This window comes from Mercurialis annua, linkage group LG2 (genome assembly GCF_937616625.2).
Source record: "Mercurialis annua linkage group LG2, ddMerAnnu1.2, whole genome shotgun sequence".
Taxonomy (NCBI): Eukaryota; Viridiplantae; Streptophyta; class Magnoliopsida; order Malpighiales; family Euphorbiaceae; genus Mercurialis; species Mercurialis annua.
Genome location: NC_065571.1, coordinates 44,719,407 through 44,740,174, shown reverse-complemented (window position 1 = coordinate 44,740,174; position 20,768 = coordinate 44,719,407). Strand labels below are relative to the sequence as shown.

The 20,768-nt window shown below is 33.9% G+C and overlaps 3 protein-coding genes across 3 annotated transcripts; 2 read left to right on the top strand and 1 right to left on the bottom strand.

The window, feature by feature from the left end:
• Nucleotides 1-1,055: 1,055 nt before the first annotated feature.
• Nucleotides 1,056-4,442, top strand: LOC126667538 (U2 small nuclear ribonucleoprotein B''). The gene is made up of 5 exons (XM_050360529.2): nt 1,056-1,234; nt 1,307-1,479; nt 2,767-2,863; nt 3,557-3,633; nt 3,996-4,442. Exons 1-5 carry the CDS (start codon nt 1,162-1,164, stop codon nt 4,272-4,274), a joined length of 699 nt encoding a protein of 232 aa, XP_050216486.1. The 5' UTR covers nt 1,056-1,161; the 3' UTR covers nt 4,275-4,442.
• A 2,167-nt stretch (nt 4,443-6,609) lies between these two features.
• LOC126667536 (probable pectinesterase/pectinesterase inhibitor 46) lies at nt 6,610-8,507 on the bottom strand. The gene has a single exon (XM_050360527.1). The coding sequence runs from the start codon at nt 8,463-8,465 to the stop codon at nt 6,777-6,779; it is 1,689 nt and encodes a 562-aa protein (XP_050216484.1). The 5' UTR covers nt 8,466-8,507; the 3' UTR covers nt 6,610-6,776.
• Nucleotides 8,508-16,018: 7,511 nt separating this feature from the next.
• LOC126667535 (cation/H(+) antiporter 15-like) lies at nt 16,019-19,407 on the top strand. Its single transcript, XM_050360526.2, has 3 exons — nt 16,019-16,464; nt 16,810-17,814; nt 18,140-19,407. The coding sequence occupies exons 1-3, from the start codon at nt 16,201-16,203 to the stop codon at nt 19,325-19,327; spliced, it is 2,457 nt and encodes an 818-aa protein (XP_050216483.1). The 5' UTR covers nt 16,019-16,200; the 3' UTR covers nt 19,328-19,407.
• Nucleotides 19,408-20,768: the final 1,361 nt, after the last annotated feature.

Here is a 20,768-nt window from a genome sequence, read left to right as displayed (position 1 = left end):
TCATTTCCGTTTGATTTTTCGTTTGTCTTTTTCGTTCGCTTTTTCGTTCTTCTCTTCCGTACGCTTTTTCATTCGTGCTTCCGTTCGTCTACTTCCGATGAATTTCTCGTCTCTTCCGATCGTTTTTCCGTTCGTCTCTTCGGTTCACGCTTTTCCGTTCGACTCTTCCGATCGTTTGTTCGTCTCTTCGGTTCACGCTTTTACGTTCGGCTCTTCCATTCATGCTATGTTATCGATTTTTTGTAATATTTAGATTTTTTATGAGATTTAAATATTTTGTAAATAAATTATTAGAAATCTATGATTTTTTTTATAAAAATGTTTTACTATTTATATAATTATTTTGTCTTTCTCTTATTCATAAATTTGTTTATTTATTTTAATACTACTGATTTTGTAAATAACGAATTGATTTATGGTGTATTTACAATATTTTTATAATGTATTTACGTTATAGTGTATTTTTGGTATATTTATCGTATTTCTGGTATTTTTCGGTATATCTATGTTTTTTGGTATATTTCTGCCGTTTTTAGTATATCTATGGTGTATTTGCAATATTTATAGTGTATTTGCAGGTTTATGGTGCATTTACAGTGTTTTTATGGTATACACCATAAAAACGCTACAAAAATATCATAAAATACACTATATATACACTATATATACACTTTAAAAACACCATAATTACATTGGATAACTCAATAAATACACTATCATAATTCATAGTTACACTAAAAAATACGATAATAAATAAAAAAACATCAGAAAAATATCGATAAAAAAGAGAATAAATCATTAAAAAAATAAAAAAAGATATTTACGAAATTAAAAAAAAGATATTTTTCGTAATTGTTTTTTAGAAAAGTAAGACAAAAAAAATAATATAAAGTTGTAAATAAAATAGAAATAGTATAGTGTAGGAAATTCTCCAAAATAAATCTATTTATAAAAAATAAAAATTTATCTTTATTTTATTAAGTAATAATTTATATATTTTCTTCATGAAATAGTTTTTTAAATTTATATTAATATAGTTGATATTAAGGCCCAAGGGTATAGCTAGGGCTCAGTTAGTTCGAATTCCTTCCGTTTCTGCTCTTTCCGTCGCTCTCTTCACCGTCGAAGACGATCACTGTCTGCATCTCTCTAGCACACAAAATGCTAACAGCAGATATACCTCCCAACCAAACTATTTACATCAAAAACCTTAACGAGAAGGTCAAAAAAGAAGGTACACTTTTCTGTTTTTGCTTGCTTTTAACACTTCACCAGGCTAACTTAATTATACGTTTGACTTGAGCAGAATTGAAGCGCTCGCTCTACTGTTTATTCTCTCAATATGGACGAATTTTGGATGTTGTTGCCTTGAAAACGCCTCGGCTTCGCGGCCAAGCCTGGGTTTGTTTCAGTGAAGTTATGGCTGCTAGTAATTCTGTTCGCCAAATGCAGGGGTTCCCTTTTTATGACAAACCTATGGTATGCAACTTTTTTTTTTATGTCTTCTTGTTTATATTGTCTACGAACCCGTTCAATAGTATGTATTAACTATGTTTATAACACTAGGATTTTGTTGCAATGCTGTTACATTATTAGGATTTAGTACCATGTTTGACCACCATGTTTGCTTATTATTGCACACATTGATTCTGCAAGTCTATCGTAAGCACTCATAAAATGTCCAATAAATCATGGTGCTTATACTTTTGAAGGCCTTGGCACTCGTTCTTGATGTAAATTTGTTTATCTATTGATTCTTCAAGAAAGGGACTACTGTTGATATATTGTTACCCTATAGGATTTACATATTGTTACCCAATACGATTGTTAGGCCTAAAGTATTGCCCCAAGTACAGAGTAGTCAAAAGTCCTTGGCTCGTGCACGTAGGCGATGAGGTGTAAGGAACTATCTTGGGGTGCTTACATTACGTCTGTCTGGGAAGGTGCCTATATACGGGTACTCACTTTCTGGGCTTATCTGCACCTAGCGCTAAGTGCCAAGTGCTAGAAATATTGAACCTTACTCAGTGTTTACTCCTGCATCCCTGTTTTCTTGGAAGGAAATAATGATTTACATTTACTATGAGAGTTAAGTATTTAACATTTTATCTAATGAATATTTATCCCTTGTAAAGAATTGTTAAGGTATTTTAGTATTAGAGAACTACAGTTAATCAAATTTCTATTCCGGCACTCTAATGTCTAATTGAATGCCAGTTTTTGAACAGTTAATATTACTACCACTGTATTGGTTTTTTCTTTTTTCTTATAGTCCTTTATTGCTTCTACTTTTATTGAACGTATTTATTTAAAAACATTTCTTGAAATTTTCAATGTTGCAGTTTACTTGGCTTCTTGACCTTTTGTTGCATTTTTTTTTTCTTTTTCTTTTCATATAGCATTGTTTTGCTTTTTGATCTAGCCCCCTAGTTCCTACCTTGATTGCAGTATTATTACTTCATCTCTTCTTGATTTAAAATTTGACATCCTTTCTTCATGAAAGAAATAGAAAATAAACAGATGAACTTGTTTTGTGCATTGCGCCTTAGACTATCAAGGAAGCTATCATCTCAAGTCACCTATAATTTTTAATTCGTAGCCCAAGTTGTGGACATACCTAAGACCTGTCCATTTTATCAACATGTCTCTCTTCGTACGCTCATGGATGATATGTCCAAATTTTGTTTGCTGTTTGTTTCTATATCCTGACTCATATTTTATTAGGTGAAATGCTATCTCAGTTTTGTATGGTATTTATTTATGCAGCGGATTCAGTATGCAAAGACAAAGTCTGATTGCCTTGTAGAGGCAGAAGGAATCTATGATCCAAATGCAAAGAAGAAGAAGCAACAAGAAGAAAAAGGTAAAAAGAAGTCAAATTAGCAGTTCTATATCCTCCTTTTTTATGCATTATGTTATTTGTCATTGTGTGAAGTTATAGTGAGTTATGTGTTTGCTTCCCTTGTTAGGAACATTTCCTTTCACAAGGAACTTATTGGAATGAGTGAGAAAAGTGCTTATATTAGGGAGATGATGACATTTGAACATCCTTGCTGCTCTATTTCAGAGAGCAGGATTGAGTAAAATTAGTCAATATTTGTTGCTTTATGGTTATCCTAACATTTATTTCTTGAGAGAAGCTACTAATGTTTTGTAACTAGAACAGTGATATTACATAGGTCAGTTAATAACAGATGTTTTCCAAATTCGAATGTTTGCTGAACGACATTACACGTGAGCATATTTAACGATAATGTTTTACAAGATGAGCCCTGCACATTAAGATAAATTAGTGAAGAAGCTACTAATATTTTGTTGCTAGAACAGTGATATTGTATAGATCAGACAGATGCTTTAAAATTACAAAAGGTTGCTCCACACATGACACATGAGCATATCTTTTTTTTAACGTTTTACTAGATGAGATATGCATAAGATAAATTAGTGAAGAACAAGAATTTCCATGTTTATACTGTTAAATTTTTCTATTTTATGTTTTAGCTGATCTAGTAGACTACAGAGTTTCATTTAATCTGACATGAATTTCCCTCTTCAGCTGAGCGAAAGAAACGTGCTGACGAAGCTCAACAATCTGCTACAGCTAATGGAACTTCTGAGAATAACAAGGGCATGGTAAGTTGGATTTTTGTTTATATTATAGTTGCTCAATGCTTCATCCTTACTCTTATGCTCTTGGAGATTGCAACTTGCATTACATGACCTTTTTTTTTAAATTTAAGAAATTACGCTTAGGAGTTAGGCTACATTAGTATATATGCAGTTTTCATTTCTTTCATTTAAGAGGAGAACAAAATGAATTTCGAATGGTTTGTTTGGTAACTGTTTTAATTCACCCTTTACCTCTGATCCTTGGATCTTATCATATACACTTTGAGGAAATAAATCAAGGGTCAACATGGCAGTTTGTGTACAGTTTTGTATTCATTACAGACAAATGCTTCTTGTGACATACTGTTTACATGTATCTTCTCTAGGCTTCTATGCGACAAGGAAACCGGGGTGAACAAGAAACTGCTCCACCAAATAATATATTATTTATCCAGAATTTGCCACATGAAACCACTAGCATGATGTTGCAAGTGCTCTTCCAACAATACCCGGGATTCAGAGAAGTCAGAATGATAGAAGCAAAGCCAGGTATTGCATTCGTAGAATTCGAAGATGATGTGCAGTCCTCCATGGCAATGCAGGCCCTTCAAGGTTTCAAAATTACTCCTCAAAATCCTATGGCTATTTCTTATGCGAAGAAGTAATTGACCCTTATTTTACTTCTTCTCCCATCATATTTGTACTAAAGATTTGTAGATTGGAAAGTTTCACACCTTGGTGGTCGTAAAGTTTTAAGAAAACTAAATGCGGAAGTTTTGTCTTTGTAATTTACATGTTCAATGGAACATTATAATTCAAATGAGAATATGCTATCCAAGAGGCTCAAGCAGATCTAAATTATCTGTCTGGCTTATATATTTTAAGTGATTTTTTATTAGGCGAATGAGTGATTCTAGCTGAGCAAACAGTTGGTTTAACAGGTCGGAACTAAATCTTCATCTGAATTTTAATGGTCTTACTTACGCCTAAACCTAAATCGGCCAAACCTATATTAAGGTCCCTATACTTTACACTATTTTTTCCATAAGATTTTATACTAATTTTTGTTTTTCTAGTCCCTATACTTATCATTCTTTTGATTTTTAAAACAACAAAAGGACATGAAAATTAGAAATTTGGTGAGTAGAGGGACTAGAAAAATAAAAAATTAGTACAAGAGCTTTTAGAAAAAAAATGGTATGATACAGGGACCTTCATATGGGTTTGGCCATCTAAATCGAAGTGAGTTTCTAGGTTTGGATATAACAATTATTTCTCCAAAAAAAAAAAAAAAGTTTGAAACTTAGAATTTTTTTTTTTTTGAAACTTAGAATATGACAAAGTTTGAGTTTTTTTTTTGGTTTCGTTAATTGTCTCTGAGTTCATGAAATGCCTGCCATCATACTTCAACAAAATAAAAAAAATAAAATTACATCACATTTTACCATAATCTGGAACATTCCCACGGTCCTTTCCACATTCATTATTTTTATTATTTTCTTATTAGAATTAAACTTTTAATAAACTAATATAGTTATTCAACGTCGTATATTCGTACCTATTTGTTTACTCGAATTAAAATTTTCACAATTTTGATCATATTTATATGGGTTACATATTAACTTGAGGAAATAAACTTGATTAATTCTCCATAAAAATAATTCTCTGTTATACTATCAAGGTAATTTATATCAATTCTAGTCATTTTCTAAGAGTTATAAAAATTACTTAATCAACTCAAACAAATAAGAGGAGTATATGATTCACCATCTTTTAAAACTAATTTATGAAGTAAAGTTTTAAAGATTACACTTAATATTTGACCACCTATAAATATTTTACCTTCTTTTAATTTTTATTTAATAAACTAACACATTTAAAGAAAAACTAAAGATCCATAAAAACATTAAAAATGCTGGAATCTGGTGACCAGCCGCTGAAATTTGGCCGGAAAAATTTCCAGTCAATGGCGGTCACTAATGGCAGTCAACAGACAATCAACAGTCGAACGCATGGTCAAAATATTGTATGCTCATTATTGACTAGTAGACTGATGACTCTTTTGACTGAATTGTACGAGTATTCTATAAGCGTTATTTGAGGTGCATCCTAAGTTTTTTTTGGTGTTCTTTAATGTATTTTCAGTGTATATTTGTTAAATATTATATATGAGTGTGTTTTAAGTGTTTATTGGGTGTCTTTTAAGTAATTTTTGGTATATTTTTTGCACTAATACTGAAAAAAAAGTAAACAGAAAGTAAATCGGTTTAATTTTAGTTTACTTTTTATTTATATTTTGTGTTTTTAATCCAATATTTTTGTAAATGTTTTCCGTCATAATCTCATTAATTTTAAATTGTTTTTATACATTTATAATTTCTTTTCGATACTATTATTAGTCAGAACATTATTAAACCGATATTTTTTCAAAAAATAAATTATTTATTAATTAATTCGTAGTATAAATTATGATCAAAAAAGAAAAATTAATTTTTATGTATGTCCGAGTCTATTTTCTATATTTTCATCAAGTAACATATTGTTGCACTTCACAATATTGTGTTGAATTATAATGCTTTTATTAAAACACTCAATATTTTTAAAGAATTATATTTTACTATTTTGATTTTAATTTTGATTTATATGTTTATCATTTTTTATGATGAATAATAAGTATACTAAAAGCCACAAGAAATAGCAAAGACCAATATTTTAAGCTTTCACACGTTATATGTTTATCATTATTCGATATAATTTAAATAGTAGAATCATAGTAGTAAATTATAATTATACTACATATTTTTTTCACCAGTTATTATTTTTCTAACTCTATTAGGTTTGAAAAGTATTTATACATTTCAATGAAATCAAGCTATTATTTGATATATATTGTTTTCATTGAAATTAAATTCCTACTTAATATTTTATTTTTTAGAGTTAACTATCTTTTACTCTTTATTACTTTTTAATAATTATAAATTATTTAAATAATCTAAAATATTAATTTTAATGGATATTAATATTATAATTTTACTTGTCCCCTTCCTTTCCAAATAATTCAGGGAGAATAACAATAATAAGAACCGAATAATTTTGTTGTACAACAAAGACAGAAATTGTAAGTAAAAAAACAAATAAAGAAGACAAAAATGAGTAAGTTAATAGAGTCATAGAGCAGATTTGTAAGTAACTCCAGATTGTTGAATCCACTTATCACCCTGTAGGAATGCATTGGCAGTGAATTTGCTAGCTTGTTTGTGGGTAATGTTCTTCAACCCCTTCCATTTAACTCTGTCTTTGGTGGAAGAACCGGGTCCAAAATTTTGATATTCAGCATAGAAGATAGTAGGTGGTGCTGAGTCGCCAACCCACGGCAACCATCCGGTCGGATTGATAAAACTGTCCATCATGGATTGCATGTAAACTGTAGTTGAGTGGTTTTTCCAGGGTCGTCCCAAGAATGTTTGCACTGAAGTGAGGTTCTCGTAAGGTCGAATAGTGCAATTCTGGATTGAAATGCCAGTGTTTTGGTTGGGGTCGAATCTGCCTTGGGCTGTGATGGTGTTCTGCTGGCCTAGCATTGGCTTTCTAGGTAAGATGTTGCAGTTTTGAAGGACAACTGCTGAGTTTCCGAAGATGAAATCGACAGTTCCGTGGATGTCGCATTCGCGGTAGAATTGACGGTGAGAGTGTGCGTAGAGTGTATCTTGGAAGGCATCCATACTACATCGGTGGAAGACGGACATGTCTGCTGCGGACATTAATGCGACTGCCTGATGTTTAGCTGGACCTGCGGTGTTACGGAATCCCATATCTCTAGCAATGAAGCCCTTCCCGAAGACAGCAAATGTTGCACTTGAGAATGTGGGAGTTCCATCCACAACGTTGAGACTTGCGGACACTATTGTTGCATTCATACCGTCCCCGATTATCATAACGTTCCATTTTGTTTTCTCGACCCGAACGTTCTCTTTATAAATTCCCCTTTTCACATAAATAATGAACCTCTTCTTGCTTTTATCTGGCACCGCTTTAAGAGCATCGCGGATTGTTTTGTACTTCCCAGACCCGTCTTTCGCAACAACAACGTTCGCCTTCTTCTTCAAATCGCTGCTACTCTGTAGCAGTTTACGATCCACCCACTCGTAGCTCAGTAAACCACGCATGTTAGCTGAGCTAGCAACCTTGGAAATCCAGGTGAGAATTGCGAGGCTATTGCTAGTGAGCTCCGTAGCATTCTTGAGATAATAATCTTGAGCAGTAGACTTCAAATTGGCTTCCTTTAAGCCATCAATGCACGTCTCTTGGTAAGAACCAGCAGCACTCAGCCAGCTTCTCAAATCATCTGCCGCATCCCCTAGAGAGACATGCATGGCTGTGAATAATGAGCTATTTAAACGATCACTGCCCAAATCTAAAAGATCTCTGCAATCTTTTAACGCTGCAATTGTCATGTTATTATCATTAAAAAGCTCTCCATTTTCACTAAAATAATGGCTTGCTTTTGATATCTCATTCATGGCCACTTCAATCGATAGCTTGAAGAGCTCGTCGAACTGAACATCGCCAGGTTTAGCCATAGGAGCAAGGCTGCTGTAACAAGAATCTTTATACAAGGTAACATCGCACACAGCCTTAACAGATGCAGAGATTTTCGCATTTTGATCGCCACCTTTTTTCGAATCGCGACCACCCGAAACATGACTCCCTACAACAGCCGCAACTACAATGGCTGCCAGCAATATCGACGACAGGATAATGATGGAGATTCGCTTTCTGGTTCTCCGGCGAGCCTCCAGCCTCGAGTGCTCATTTTCGTCGACTTTCCCGTAAGCTTTGCCTTTGAAGGAAGACATTATTTTTTGCTGCTTAGCTTATGTTGTAGAAATGTGGCATTAGCTATGGATGTGGGTAATGTTTTATATCCATAGTTTTGACTTTTTAGGGTTAGATATCTCTGAATGCTACCTAAATTTCATAATATATTTTAAACGAGTAAACGCGGCATTATGTATACTACGTGCTACGCAGTTGCATTATAAAGGAGGGAATGATAGTTGAAAATGGTGAAGTGCTAGTCATGTTAAAGCTTATTATTGGCTTTGTTAATCATGTTTTTCACTTTACCCCAGATTTTTGCTTCTACGAATGTTTTAAAATTCCGACCGGAAATTAAATTGGCTTCACAAGATAGACTCTGATTAGACTGGATTATTTAATTTTTTAGTTTTAATAATTAAATAATTATTTAAATAAAAATATTAAATAAAATTTTTTTTGTTTAACTAATTTTTTTACTTTTTTTTTTTCTGTTAATAATTGGAGAGGTAACGCTTGTGGAAAAATTTAAACACACGATCTAGCAATTTATACTGCCAAACGTTTATATCATTCGAACTATATATAACTCACTGGTAAATTTTTAACTTTTTAAGTGAACTACTAAATTCTGCCCCTAAATTATTAAGTACCGCCCCCTATTTAACTTAAAGACCTTTCTACATTACCCTAATTCTAAAATTCATATTCAAATTTTCTCAACTCTCATTCAAACATGAAGAATAGATAACAAAATTTCGAGTGAAAATGTCAAAATTTAACCGGGAAAGAGGCGGAAATTCCCTTATAAGTTTTCATTTAATTTTTTAATTTTATTTGAATTTTTTTCTCGAAGATGTTCCCGAATTCCGTCTCGCCAGAGGGGAAGACGCAATTCAAAGATGTCTTCTCCTCTAGGGAGACGTTTTCAGAAAGGGGAATTCGGGGAAGCATTTCAAGTAATGCAAATTCAATTGAATGATCTGATCTAAAAATATCCTTATTTTAGTTTGTGAATCTATCATACAATTACGAAAGCTAAAAAAAAATTGCTCTTCTAAATAACGGAGGATTAGGCTATTGGGCTATTTGGCCATGGGCTTGAGAATTGGTAGCTGAAGCTTACGAAGAAGTTCACATATTTATCTAAAAAATAGAAATATTTATGTTCTTTCACTTCCGCACGAAAAAAATCTCACATTTTTTATAATTTTATGTTTTTACTCTTCATGTTTAAAAGTTAATAATTTTATTCTATTATCATAACATTATCATATATAACCTTAATTATCCAAAATTATTTTAATATTTTATCATTAACTTTATCATAATATTATTATATGCAAAATTATTTTATGTACCTTATCATAACCTTTATCATAATCATATTATAATATTATCATAATTGGATCATAATATTATTATAACTATATAGTGTATAAATATTTTACGTAATTTATCATATAATCTTTATCATAACCTTTATCATAATCTTATCATAACGTTATCATATAACTATATTATAATATTATCATAATCGTATAATGTAAAATATTTTTACATACTTTATCATAATGTTATCATAGCTTTATCATAATGACATGCGTAACCTTTTCATAAGGTTATTGATGGATATGGAGGTACAGTGAGATTCAACGAAGCAGGTCTAGTTTGGTAGGTTCGTGACTATGCCGGATCTCCAGAATAAGGTGAATAAGAGTAGATCGAAAACGGTGAACTTTGGGCTTTGTGCCCTGAATTCACTCTGATGATAACGTTAGTAGGATATCCATTCGATGGTAGTAAATGCACGTATCTAAAGAAGGAAAAATGTTACCTTTTTATAGGTTTTTCCGCATGGCCTCTCTCTTTAGCGATGTGAGACTTTTAGTTTTTATGGTGTTCCATTATTAATCCCCCCAGTTTGCATCTGTTAGGATTTATACCTAAGTCTCTTTTTGATGCAAGTTTTTTTGGGTCGTAGCGCATGGTTCATTCTTAATTTCCCCGTTTGATTGGGTTCTCGAACGTACGTGCGCTCCTTGGGATATTTTCGGACCTCTTCAAAAGCTTTGAGTGTCGTTTGCCTTTTCTTTTCTTCTTTTTGCATACTATTTGTCATGTTCTTGGGCGTTGGAGTGTCACTCGGGGAATATGTTATCAGCCTCTTAAGAATTGGGTTCCTTTCACCGTTCTCAGAGATAACCGATCTCTTAGAGTTTTGTTCCGCTCCTCTATCATCTATAAGAACGTGGAAAGTAAACTAGATTCTTTCATGCTTTTGTATGGAACGCTCTCTTAATTCGACTTGTTGATGGGGTGTTTTCCTGAGCTTTTGCTTTCAAGTTACTATTTCTCAGATCTGGGAGGTCATTCGAGGTTGGAATGTTTTTCAGCCCAGAAATGACCTCGAAGGTGGGAAAGTGGCCTGATTTGTTCGTTCCTTCTAAAAGGGGAGGCCCTTCCTTGCTTTTTGCCTCTTCTCTCAGGCGTTTTGCCTTTTACTTGTGGTAGTATTTATACTCCGTCTTCTATTTCCATATAACTGTTTTCCTTTCATCATGTTTCAGCTGTTCTGAAAATTGAACGCTTGTTATTATTCCCTTTTCTTTGATGGTTACTTGCCCATGTCGCCTCGTCTCTTGAGATTTTCTTCATGGTGTATTAAAGGCTGTCTTTTCACCTTACTTACTCCTTTTTTTGTCATTTTCTGCATTTCTCTCTCTACTTTATTGTTTTGTAATCTTAGTTTTGAATTTAATTTAAAATAAAACAAATATGGATTTTAAGTATGTTTATTTCCATAAAAAAATCAATTAAAGTTCATCTCGTGCTCAGTTAGTTTAGGTGTGACAATTTTATAGAATATTAAACTCTATAGATCACTAAGCTTTTCTTAAATTATAAGAAGTCAATAAATAATTTCGTCTTACAAAATTGTCACTGGATTATACCTTTCGTTAGAAAAATATATATGCTGTTACAAATAAACACTAGACTTTTTGTAAATTACAAAAAAGGCACTGGGTTATACATTTTATTATAAAAGATCACCGAACTATGTCCCTTTTTGTAATTTCGGTTTGCCACATAAGCAAAAAAGTTATGTTTTTACGTGAAAACGGTACAATTTTATATGGGCGAACCTTTTTGTAATAAAAGGTATAGTTCAGTGACCATTTTGTAAGAAAAGTTTATTTAATGACCTTTCAATTTTTAGGAAAAGTCTAGTGACCTACATAGTTTAATTTCCCAATTTTGTATTTAGAGCCTTGAAAAATGATTATGTAGATAATATTTTCAATTCACGACGATTTTGTATAGGGTATCTCCGCAAAGAGGTAGAGGTAGGAATTTACAATAGCAAGATGTTGGCCAACAAGATAAACAAAGGTCAACGTGCAGGGGTAGTGCTAATCAGGGTGTATAATCTAAGATTGGGACTCATATAGATAATCAACAAATACTACTTAGACCACAAATAATGTTATTGAGCATATGCCAAAAAGTGTCGAGCATTTGATTTCCATGGTGTAGTTGATTGTAAGAAAGCATACCAATGAATATATGCTACAAAAAATTTATTTTAGCACCTTAGATCTATTAGAACTACAAAAAGTTAGGACTTTTTATGGCTTGTTACATGATATAATTGTTTGCTGGTGAGGGTGGCTAAGGCGACTGTTTTCTTGTGAGGCTAATAACAATAATGATTGTTCGTGGGTGAGGCTGAAAACATTGATGATTGTTCGTTGGTGAGGCTAATGAAGACATATGTTCGCGAGTGAGGCTTGCAATGATGGCTGCTTTTGTTGGTGAGGCTGGCTACGACGATATCGATATTTAAAGAGTCTGGTGATTATTGAAGATAAAAATCGATAGTAGGTGGTCAAGGAGTTTACATGGAAAAGGGGATTATAATCACTTACTGTCCCTGACTCTAGAGTCTTTTATCACTGATGTTCCTAAATTTTAATTTAGGGTCCATTCTAAACTTTTCTAAGAATTTTTTACCAGGTAAGCATTTGTCATGTGAATTTTTTTTCCTTTAGCACAAGTGTGGTCCAAGTTAAATGACCCCACTTAAAATGCCTTGTCATTTCGGTTTGATGGAAAAAAATTGGATGCATAAACCCAAAACCCACCATCCAAGAAGCAGTTGCACCTCACCTCGATTTTAATATTTTTAGGAAAAAAAACACTTAATTAGAAGCCGTTTTAAACTCCTCCTAATGAATGAAAATCATCCCTATTATAAAGTAGTATGGATTCTTAAAATTTGTATCAATATTAAAAAAATGGAACTTTTTCCCATTCCCCTTTCTTTCTAAGTATGATGCTGATTTGTAGTCATCGGATGAAAGGTAATCCGAATCATCATCGTCAATCTCATGATGAATTATTTTATCTACCCCATCAGTTACAATGTTTGAATCCTGCCTCTATGTCTTCCATCTCCATTCTGCATCAATACATCGTCACCTTGTTCAATGTCCACATCTTGTGCATGCACCCTTTACAACCCCCTTATCTTGTTCAATTTGATCTAGGCCTACACCAACATTAATAGGTCTTAAACTGGACATTAGATCATCATCATAATCATCCATAATTGATGTAGCGAAAGTCACAATAAAGAACAAGATAATTAAATGTTGTTCATTGCAAAATAATGCCAACAATTAGCTTCTAAAATCTATTGATTTGATAAGAAGAATACTAGAAATTCAGAGAATACCGATATTTGGAAAATAAACAATCACATCTCAAAATATCCAAAACTAAAAACTACCTCCAACAACTCATAAAGTTGGTTAAATAGTGAAACAATACAGAAACCCTACACGGGGCATAACTGGAAATAAATTAATAAAAGTCTAAATCAGCCGTAATTAAAAAAATGCCATTTTGGAGGTCCAAACAAAGGAATTCGGCCTTAAAGTGTTTGGGCTCATAGAAAAGCTAATGGGTTTTGTTTATTGGTCTATTTCCACTCAAATTAGACCTAAAAATTGTCTAATTCTGACACTTTTTATATTCTGGCAAATTTTAAAAAACTCCATAATTATCTCGATCCAGCTTTCCTACAAGTTCTAAATCCACATCAATAATGTCGTAGTCTGGGTCTACAATGTAGTCATTTACATTGTAATCAATATCATTATCCAGGACTGCCTCCTCAAACTGCTCCTCAAATAATGCTTCATTCACTTCAGGATGGCCCTTATATTCCACCTCAGACTGCCCTTCAGTTTTCACCTCAGGCTGCCTCTTAGTTTACACCTCAAGCTGCACTTCAGTCAACACAATTTTCTCCTCAAAGAACCACTCAATTGGGCTTTGAGGATGCCTATCACTAAGTCCCTGATTTTTCTAGCCAAGTTGCCCCTCATTATGCCCCTAAAATGGCCCATCACTGTGCCCCTCTAATAGCCTTTCAATGTGCCTCACATGTAGGGGTGAGCATCGGTCGGTTCGGTTCGGTGGGAAAATTTTCGGTTTTTTCGGTTTGGAAAATTTCCAAACCGAACCGAACCGAACTTTTAGTTTGGAAGTAAAAAAACCGAACCGAATCAAACCGAAATATTTCGGTTCGGTTCGGTTCGGTTCGGTTAAAACCGAATTTAATTATTTTTTTTATTTTTTATTAAAATTAATTCAAATATTAAATAAATTAGAGTCTAATATACTTTTATATATGTTTAAATAACAATTATTAATTCATATATCAACAATAATAAAGATATAAATACAAAAAACATATAAATATGAGTATATATGTATATTATTTTTAAAAAAGTTATATATTTTATATTAAACTTCGGTTTTTTCGGTTTTTCGGTTTTCAAAACACCCAAACCGAACCGAACACCGAACTCCGAACTTCACCTAAAGTAGGAACCGAACCAAACCGTTTTCACCGAAAAACCGAACCAAACAACAAAGTTCGGTTCGGTTCGGTTCGGTTTTTCGGTCTGGTTCGGTTCTTGCTCAGCCCTACTCACATGGTCCTTTTCATTAGCCTTTTTTTGCCCCGCACTATTTCCCACCTCAATCTATCTCCTCCACCTGTTGCCCCTTACTATCTATGCCATATCATTCTAGCAATAATGGACCATCACAAACTGTCCTAAATAAACCCCTGATCATATTAGCTCTACAGTTTCTCTTTCGAACCCTTTCTGTATCATCCTAAATCATATTTTCTAATTGATGTGGTATATCTAAAAGTGGAGGTTCAAGTACTAAAGTTACAACATCTCTACAAGTTAATTTCCTAATACACATACATGTTTAATACATAGATTGACCCCTGAACTTGTACCTTTTTATCCATCTACTCCCTAAACTTAACATTTCACCTATCAAACCTCAAAATTTGTTACATAGTTCTAATCTTTTGTTAAAAGCTTGTTGCGAAACTTTTATTGCAAAACAAACGCCAACATTTGTTATTGTCGAAGTAGGTGAAGACAAAACCTTTGGAAGTTGGTTAACCATATTAGCATATGTATGTTTTGGTTTATTACCAATCTCTGTAGCACAATGATTGTTCATAGCAATTACTCTATTTTGTCAATGTTATCAGAGTTCACATATGCTGCTTTGAACGTGGAAAGAATTCTATTTTCAGCGCCATTGCTGACTACTTGTCTTTGTAAAATCTGCAGTCGCTGTTTTGATTGTTGCGGTAGAGACAACCTTTGGGCATCGAAAGAGATCACCATGGCTGAAGTGACAAGCCACCATCCATGCAGATTGAGATCGAAAAGAGGGTCACATACTTTGAACGGCCATCTCACATCATAGTTGATAGGCGGCTAGGGTTTTTTCGCCTAACCTAATAGTATCACTAACATTCAGTCTGAACCTTTTTGACCCTCGTATATCACTAAATCACCATTAGATCACATAACACATTAGCAAATATTAACAATATAATAAAAAATAGACGACATGAACATCTGAAATATTATATAAAAATCCAGGAGTTACATATTTTGCATGGTACCGAACTATTAATTTATTTCAAAAATGTTACCGAACTTTGATTTATTTCAAAAAAATTACCGAACTTTCAATTTATTTCAAAAAGGATACAAACTTTGATTTGTTTCAATTATCAAAACTATTAATTTATTACAAAAAGGATACTAAACATTCATACGAGACAATTTTAAAGTAATTATTCGCCACATAAACTACACGTATATAAATCCTCAATTTAATCATAATTTTTTTTATTAATTAAAAAAATTAATATTTGATAACCTTTTAGAAATAAATGAAAGTACAATTTCCTTTTTCGAAATGAATTGATAGCTTGATAACTTTTTTGAAATAAATTGAAAGTTCGGTAAACTTTTTGAAATAAATGAAAGTTCAATATTCCTTTCGAAATAAATCGATAGCTTGATAATTTTTTTTGAAATAAATTGAAAGTTCGGTTACCTTTTTGAAATAGATTGATAGTTCGGTAATCTGCAAAGGATAAAGTTTGGGGACCATTATAGAAAATTACCCAAATAAGTCCAATTCATTAACTTTCGAATAAGCCATCTCATAAACTGTGAGGCTCGTTGAGTTTAGATTTACGTAATAAATTGGTATTATCTTTTGTAATGAGTTGTGTTTTCCAATTTCGCCATCACCCTATTCTCCCAACCATCCATTTCTCATTCTCTGTAAAATGGCCTCCCACCTTCACCTCCTCCATTTTCCTTCAATAATATTTTCCTCTTTATATTTTCTACGAATCTTTTTTCGACAAAAATGTCGCAGTCAAATAATGCATCGTCGTCCATGCATGCACCTCAAAGAATTAGTTTCGCCGATCGTGGACTCGGAATCGGAGGTTCATTCGTGTGCCAGGTTGTTGGTAAAATCAGCTCCAAAGGATACTGGTTCGGCGACGATCCTCTTTCTTTTTCTCTGCCTCTCTTGCTTTTCCAATTGTCTCTCTTCTCCATCTTCACACGCTCCATTTACATTGTTCTAAGGCCCTTTGGCCAGCCTTCTATCGTCTCTCAAATCCTGGTAAGATCTTCTTTTTCATGTTATTGATTAATTCATGCATTTTTTTTGAAAAACTTGTTTGTGGGTATGTGTGTTTTCTTTGAATTAATCTAAGTAGCATGGACATGGAAACATTTGGAAATTTTCTATGTAAAAAATGACATTTCACACGGAGAGACGGTGTTATTTTAAAGTTATATGTAAAAGATGAAATTTCGTGTCTTGAAACGTTTCCGAAACGGGACAGGCACATGATGTTGATTGAATGAAATGTCTGTGCTACCTAGTAATTAATTGAAGAATATGGATCTGGGTCGAAACAAATGGTGAAGATATTATATCTGATGATGATTTTGTGTTCATCAGGGTGGTGTAATTCTGGGTCCTACAATTCTTGGGCATAACTTGAATTTTGCAGAAAAAGTGTTTCCATCAAAGGGAAGAACAATTCTGGAAACTCTATCAATCTTCGGTTTCATGTTATTTCTGTTTCTGGTAGGGGTAAAAACAGACCCAACAATCATATTTAGATCAGGTAGAAGAGTATTTGCCATTGGAACTTTTGCTTTCTTAATTCCTTATGGATTGGCAGCTTTTGTTAGATTAATCCTCTGCCATTTACTCTCACTGAGTCAACCTACCTGTAAGATGCTTCATCTAGTTGTAAAGTTGCAGTCCTTAACAGCTTTTCCGGTTATTGCAACGTTTTTAACTGAATTGAGGATTCTTAATTCTGAAATGGGACGCCTTGCTAGTTCTTCTTCGATGATATGTGACCTGTGTTTCTGGCTCACCATGTCAATGAGTTATGTAGCAGATATTGCTTTGGCAAAATCGATAAAAACATCGATCGGGTCTTTCTTTTCGGTGGTTCTTCTTCTGAGCCTTATTGTATTTGGAATTCGTCCGGCAGCATTGTGGGCTGTTCGACAGACTCCGGAAGGGAAACCCGTAAAGGAAATTTATACTTTTGTTGCCCTTGTAGCATTGATGTGTTGCGTATTCATCGGTGAAGTTATCGGTATAGATGCTTTGATCTCATCGTTCCTTGTAGGCTTGGTCATACCGGATGGACCGCCCTTAGGAGCTGCGTTAGTAGAAAGGCTTGATTGTTTTGTGTCGGTATTGTTAACACCTATCTTTTTCACTCTATGTGGATTGAAGACAAATGTTTTTACTATACAAAAGTGGAAGACTGTGGGTGCAATTCAGTTGGTTGTGTTAGTTGGCTTCTTCGGAAAACTTCTAGGCGCAATGTTGCCGCCTCTGTTTTGTCGAATACCGTTCAGAGACGCCCTCTCTCTTGGCCTTATTATGAATTCCAGAGGCATTGTTGAACTTATTCTACTAAATGATTGGAGGACAGACAATGTAAGTAGTTATACCTTATATCTCGTGCTCGATTTGACTGTTTAAAATCTAAGGACCATGGAACTAAAAATTAGAAATGGAAAAAAAGCCGAAACATGAAGCTGCGAAATGACATATTTTGCAAGAATATATTTTAAATATAGAGTTTCTGAGTTTCGAAAGTATTTGTGAAAATGATAATAATTCAACATAGTTTGACATCATTGTCAATGCATACAAATGAGTGTTTCATGGCAATAACTTAGTATACTATATGATTACCAGAAACACAGAACATGATTTGTTTATATGCTTGATCGATAGCAATAATTTCATTAATGTGCAGGTAATGAATGATGAGTTCTTTGCGATTATGATGATCTCTATGGTGGCTTTAACAGGAGTAATCTCGCCTCTTGTGAAAACCTTGTATGATCCTTCAAAGAGGTTCCTGGCCTACAGAAGGAGGACAATACAACACCATCGTCGGAATCAAGAACTACGTATTCTTGCTTGCATCCATAGCCAAGACAATGTACAGACAGTGTCGACCATCCTTAATGCCTCCAACCCTACCAAGGAAGAGCCTATCAGTTTATTTATCCTCCACCTCATTAAGCTTACGGGACGTGCCTCTTCCCTATTGATTCCGCACCGCCCACGAGACAAACCATCTCCATGTCCAACTCATTCCGAAAGAATCTTCACTGCATTCACCAGATATGAACAAGAAAGCAGTGGTCATGTCACCGTGAATTGCTATAAGGGCATTTCACCTAGTGCAACTATGCATAATGACGTGTGTTCACTTGCACTAGAGCACAGGATATCTTTTATAATCATGCCATTCCACAGACTCTTGGTAAACGGCAAAATGGTAGACTCTTATCACGGATACAAACACCTTAACAGAAATGTGCTAGACAAGGCTCCCTGCTCTGTTGGGATCCTTGTTGATCGACGGGACCCAAGAAAACCACCATTCTCATTCTTGGAGACATCTCTTTTTCGAGTTGTTGTACTATTCTTCGGGGGTGCAGATGACAGAGAGGCCCTAGCCTACGCGGGACGTATGTTGAAGCATCCACATGTTTTAGTCACTCTTCTATATTTCAAAACATCAGTACCCGTAACAGAAGGCACTGCACGAAGCAAGATGCTTGACTGCGAGATCTTGGATGATTTCAGATTCAACGCCCAGTGGAACGAGCGTGCTACTTACATAGAGGAGGTGGTGAGGGACAGTATAGAAGTTGTTTCAATTATCGGAACAATGGAGAATGCTTACGACCTTGTAATCGTCGGGAAGGGACATGGAGACTCGACGTTGATGTCGGATCTTCGGAACTGGAACGATGATAAAGAGTTGGGTGCGGTAGGAGAGGCAGTTGCCGGTACAGATTGTAAACTGGGGTCTTTGATTTTGGTAGTGCAGCAACAAACAAGAGTATGGGGGATGCGTGACCCTGAAGAGAATCTGACTGAGAGGTACATAAATAGTATTGGGAGTCAAGAATTGCCTCATTCTCAATAGTATTATTCATTGTGAATAGACTTTAGTAATACATTCAGTTTTGTTGCTACAACCAGCTTCAATTTTATGAGCTTCGTTTCCGTTATTGTTTTTATTAGTTTAGGAAAACACAATAGAATGCTAAAAGTGAATTTCTTTTGGCTTAGTTCTTTTAAAATATCCCATTTTTTTAATTTTTTTTTATTTATGACCAAATTTTTAAAATCGTCAATTTTAGCCCATTTTTTAAAATTTAATTGTAGTCATTTGTTCAAATTATACTGAAAAATATATTCAAATATAACTTTCTTATTATTTCATCCTATTAAAATTTGTCTATTTGTCGTCAAAAAATTCAAATATGAAAGATATATTTGAATTTTATTTACTCCAACTTAAAGAAATTACATTTGAAACTGAATTGAAAAATAGATAAAATTGATAATTTTGAAAGTTTCGTCCATAAACTAAAAAATTGAAAAAATATGATATTTTTCGATGATTAAGCCATTTGTTTTATTTACATGTGCAAAATCATAATACTATAAAACATAACGAAGTAATGTAGTAATGAGTAAAATATTTTTACCGGGTATTGAATTTGTGAGTGCACTAAATTATGCGAAAATTTTAAAATATGTACTAACATCCTTTTGTTATAACATTAAAAAAAAACAACCTTTTGTTGTAAAATGGCTACTCAACTTATCAAAACATTACAATGGGAGGACACCCATCCGAAAACAATGGCATGTTGGGACATGGACGCCATTCAGTGCAACTTCACCTGAAAAATCTCACATCATCCCGCCACATCATAAAAAAAATTAATTACCTCATCTTTTCCACTTATACCCTCTCTCCATCTTCAGCCGCCGCCACCCTTACCTCGCCTCTTTATTTGAGACCCGTTACTTCATCTCAGACGAAGCATAGACAAAGCTCTTTGTCTGAGCTTCTTCTCAAATGTAGATATGTGTCCGAGTTGAAGCTTAGACGAAGAGCTTCGTGACGAAGAGCTTCGTCTCAGATACATATCTTCCTTTAAGACGAAACTCTTCGTTTAGTTCGTCTCAGACGAAGCTCTCTTCATCTCAAAGGAACCAGACGAAGAGCATGAGCTTCGCCTCAGACGAACCTGGTTCGTCTAACAAGAGGCGATTGAGCAGGTGTGGCAACGTTTGAGGTAGCAGTACTGTCTAGTGTTGGACCATAGTGTAAATAAAAAAATTAATTGTTGTTTTACACTTGTTTATAAATTTAAAGAAGTAAATTGAGCTTTTATTCGGAGTAATGTGGAATTATTATGGTGATGTGGCATTGATTGGACGAAGGAAAATGACATTTTAGGAAATAGTGGTTGGTTTTCATTGGGAGACCTTCTTTTATAACATTTCGCTAAATATAGTTTCCATTTTATTATGAAAAATTGCTTGATATCCATTTTGAAGTTTTCACATAG

What these genes read in the sequence shown, in the direction of transcription:
- LOC126667538 (XM_050360529.2), top strand. Translation starts at nt 1,162, where the DNA reads ATGCTAACAGCAGATATACCTCCCAACCAAACTATTTACATCAAAAAC. An exon ending in CGAGAAGGTCAAAAAAGAAG is followed by an intron (nt 1,235 to 1,306) that starts GTACACTTTTCT and finishes TGACTTGAGCAG; the next exon opens with AATTGAAGCGCTCGCTCTAC. An exon ending in CTGAGAATAACAAGGGCATG is followed by an intron (nt 3,634 to 3,995) that starts GTAAGTTGGATT and finishes TATCTTCTCTAG; the next exon opens with GCTTCTATGCGACAAGGAAA.
- LOC126667536 (XM_050360527.1), bottom strand. Translation starts at nt 8,465, where the DNA reads ATGTCTTCCTTCAAAGGCAAAGCTTACGGGAAAGTCGACGAAAATGAG.
- LOC126667535 (XM_050360526.2), top strand. Translation starts at nt 16,201, where the DNA reads ATGTCGCAGTCAAATAATGCATCGTCGTCCATGCATGCACCTCAAAGA. An exon ending in CTATCGTCTCTCAAATCCTG is followed by an intron (nt 16,465 to 16,809) that starts GTAAGATCTTCT and finishes TGTGTTCATCAG; the next exon opens with GGTGGTGTAATTCTGGGTCC. An exon ending in ATGATTGGAGGACAGACAAT is followed by an intron (nt 17,815 to 18,139) that starts GTAAGTAGTTAT and finishes ATTAATGTGCAG; the next exon opens with GTAATGAATGATGAGTTCTT.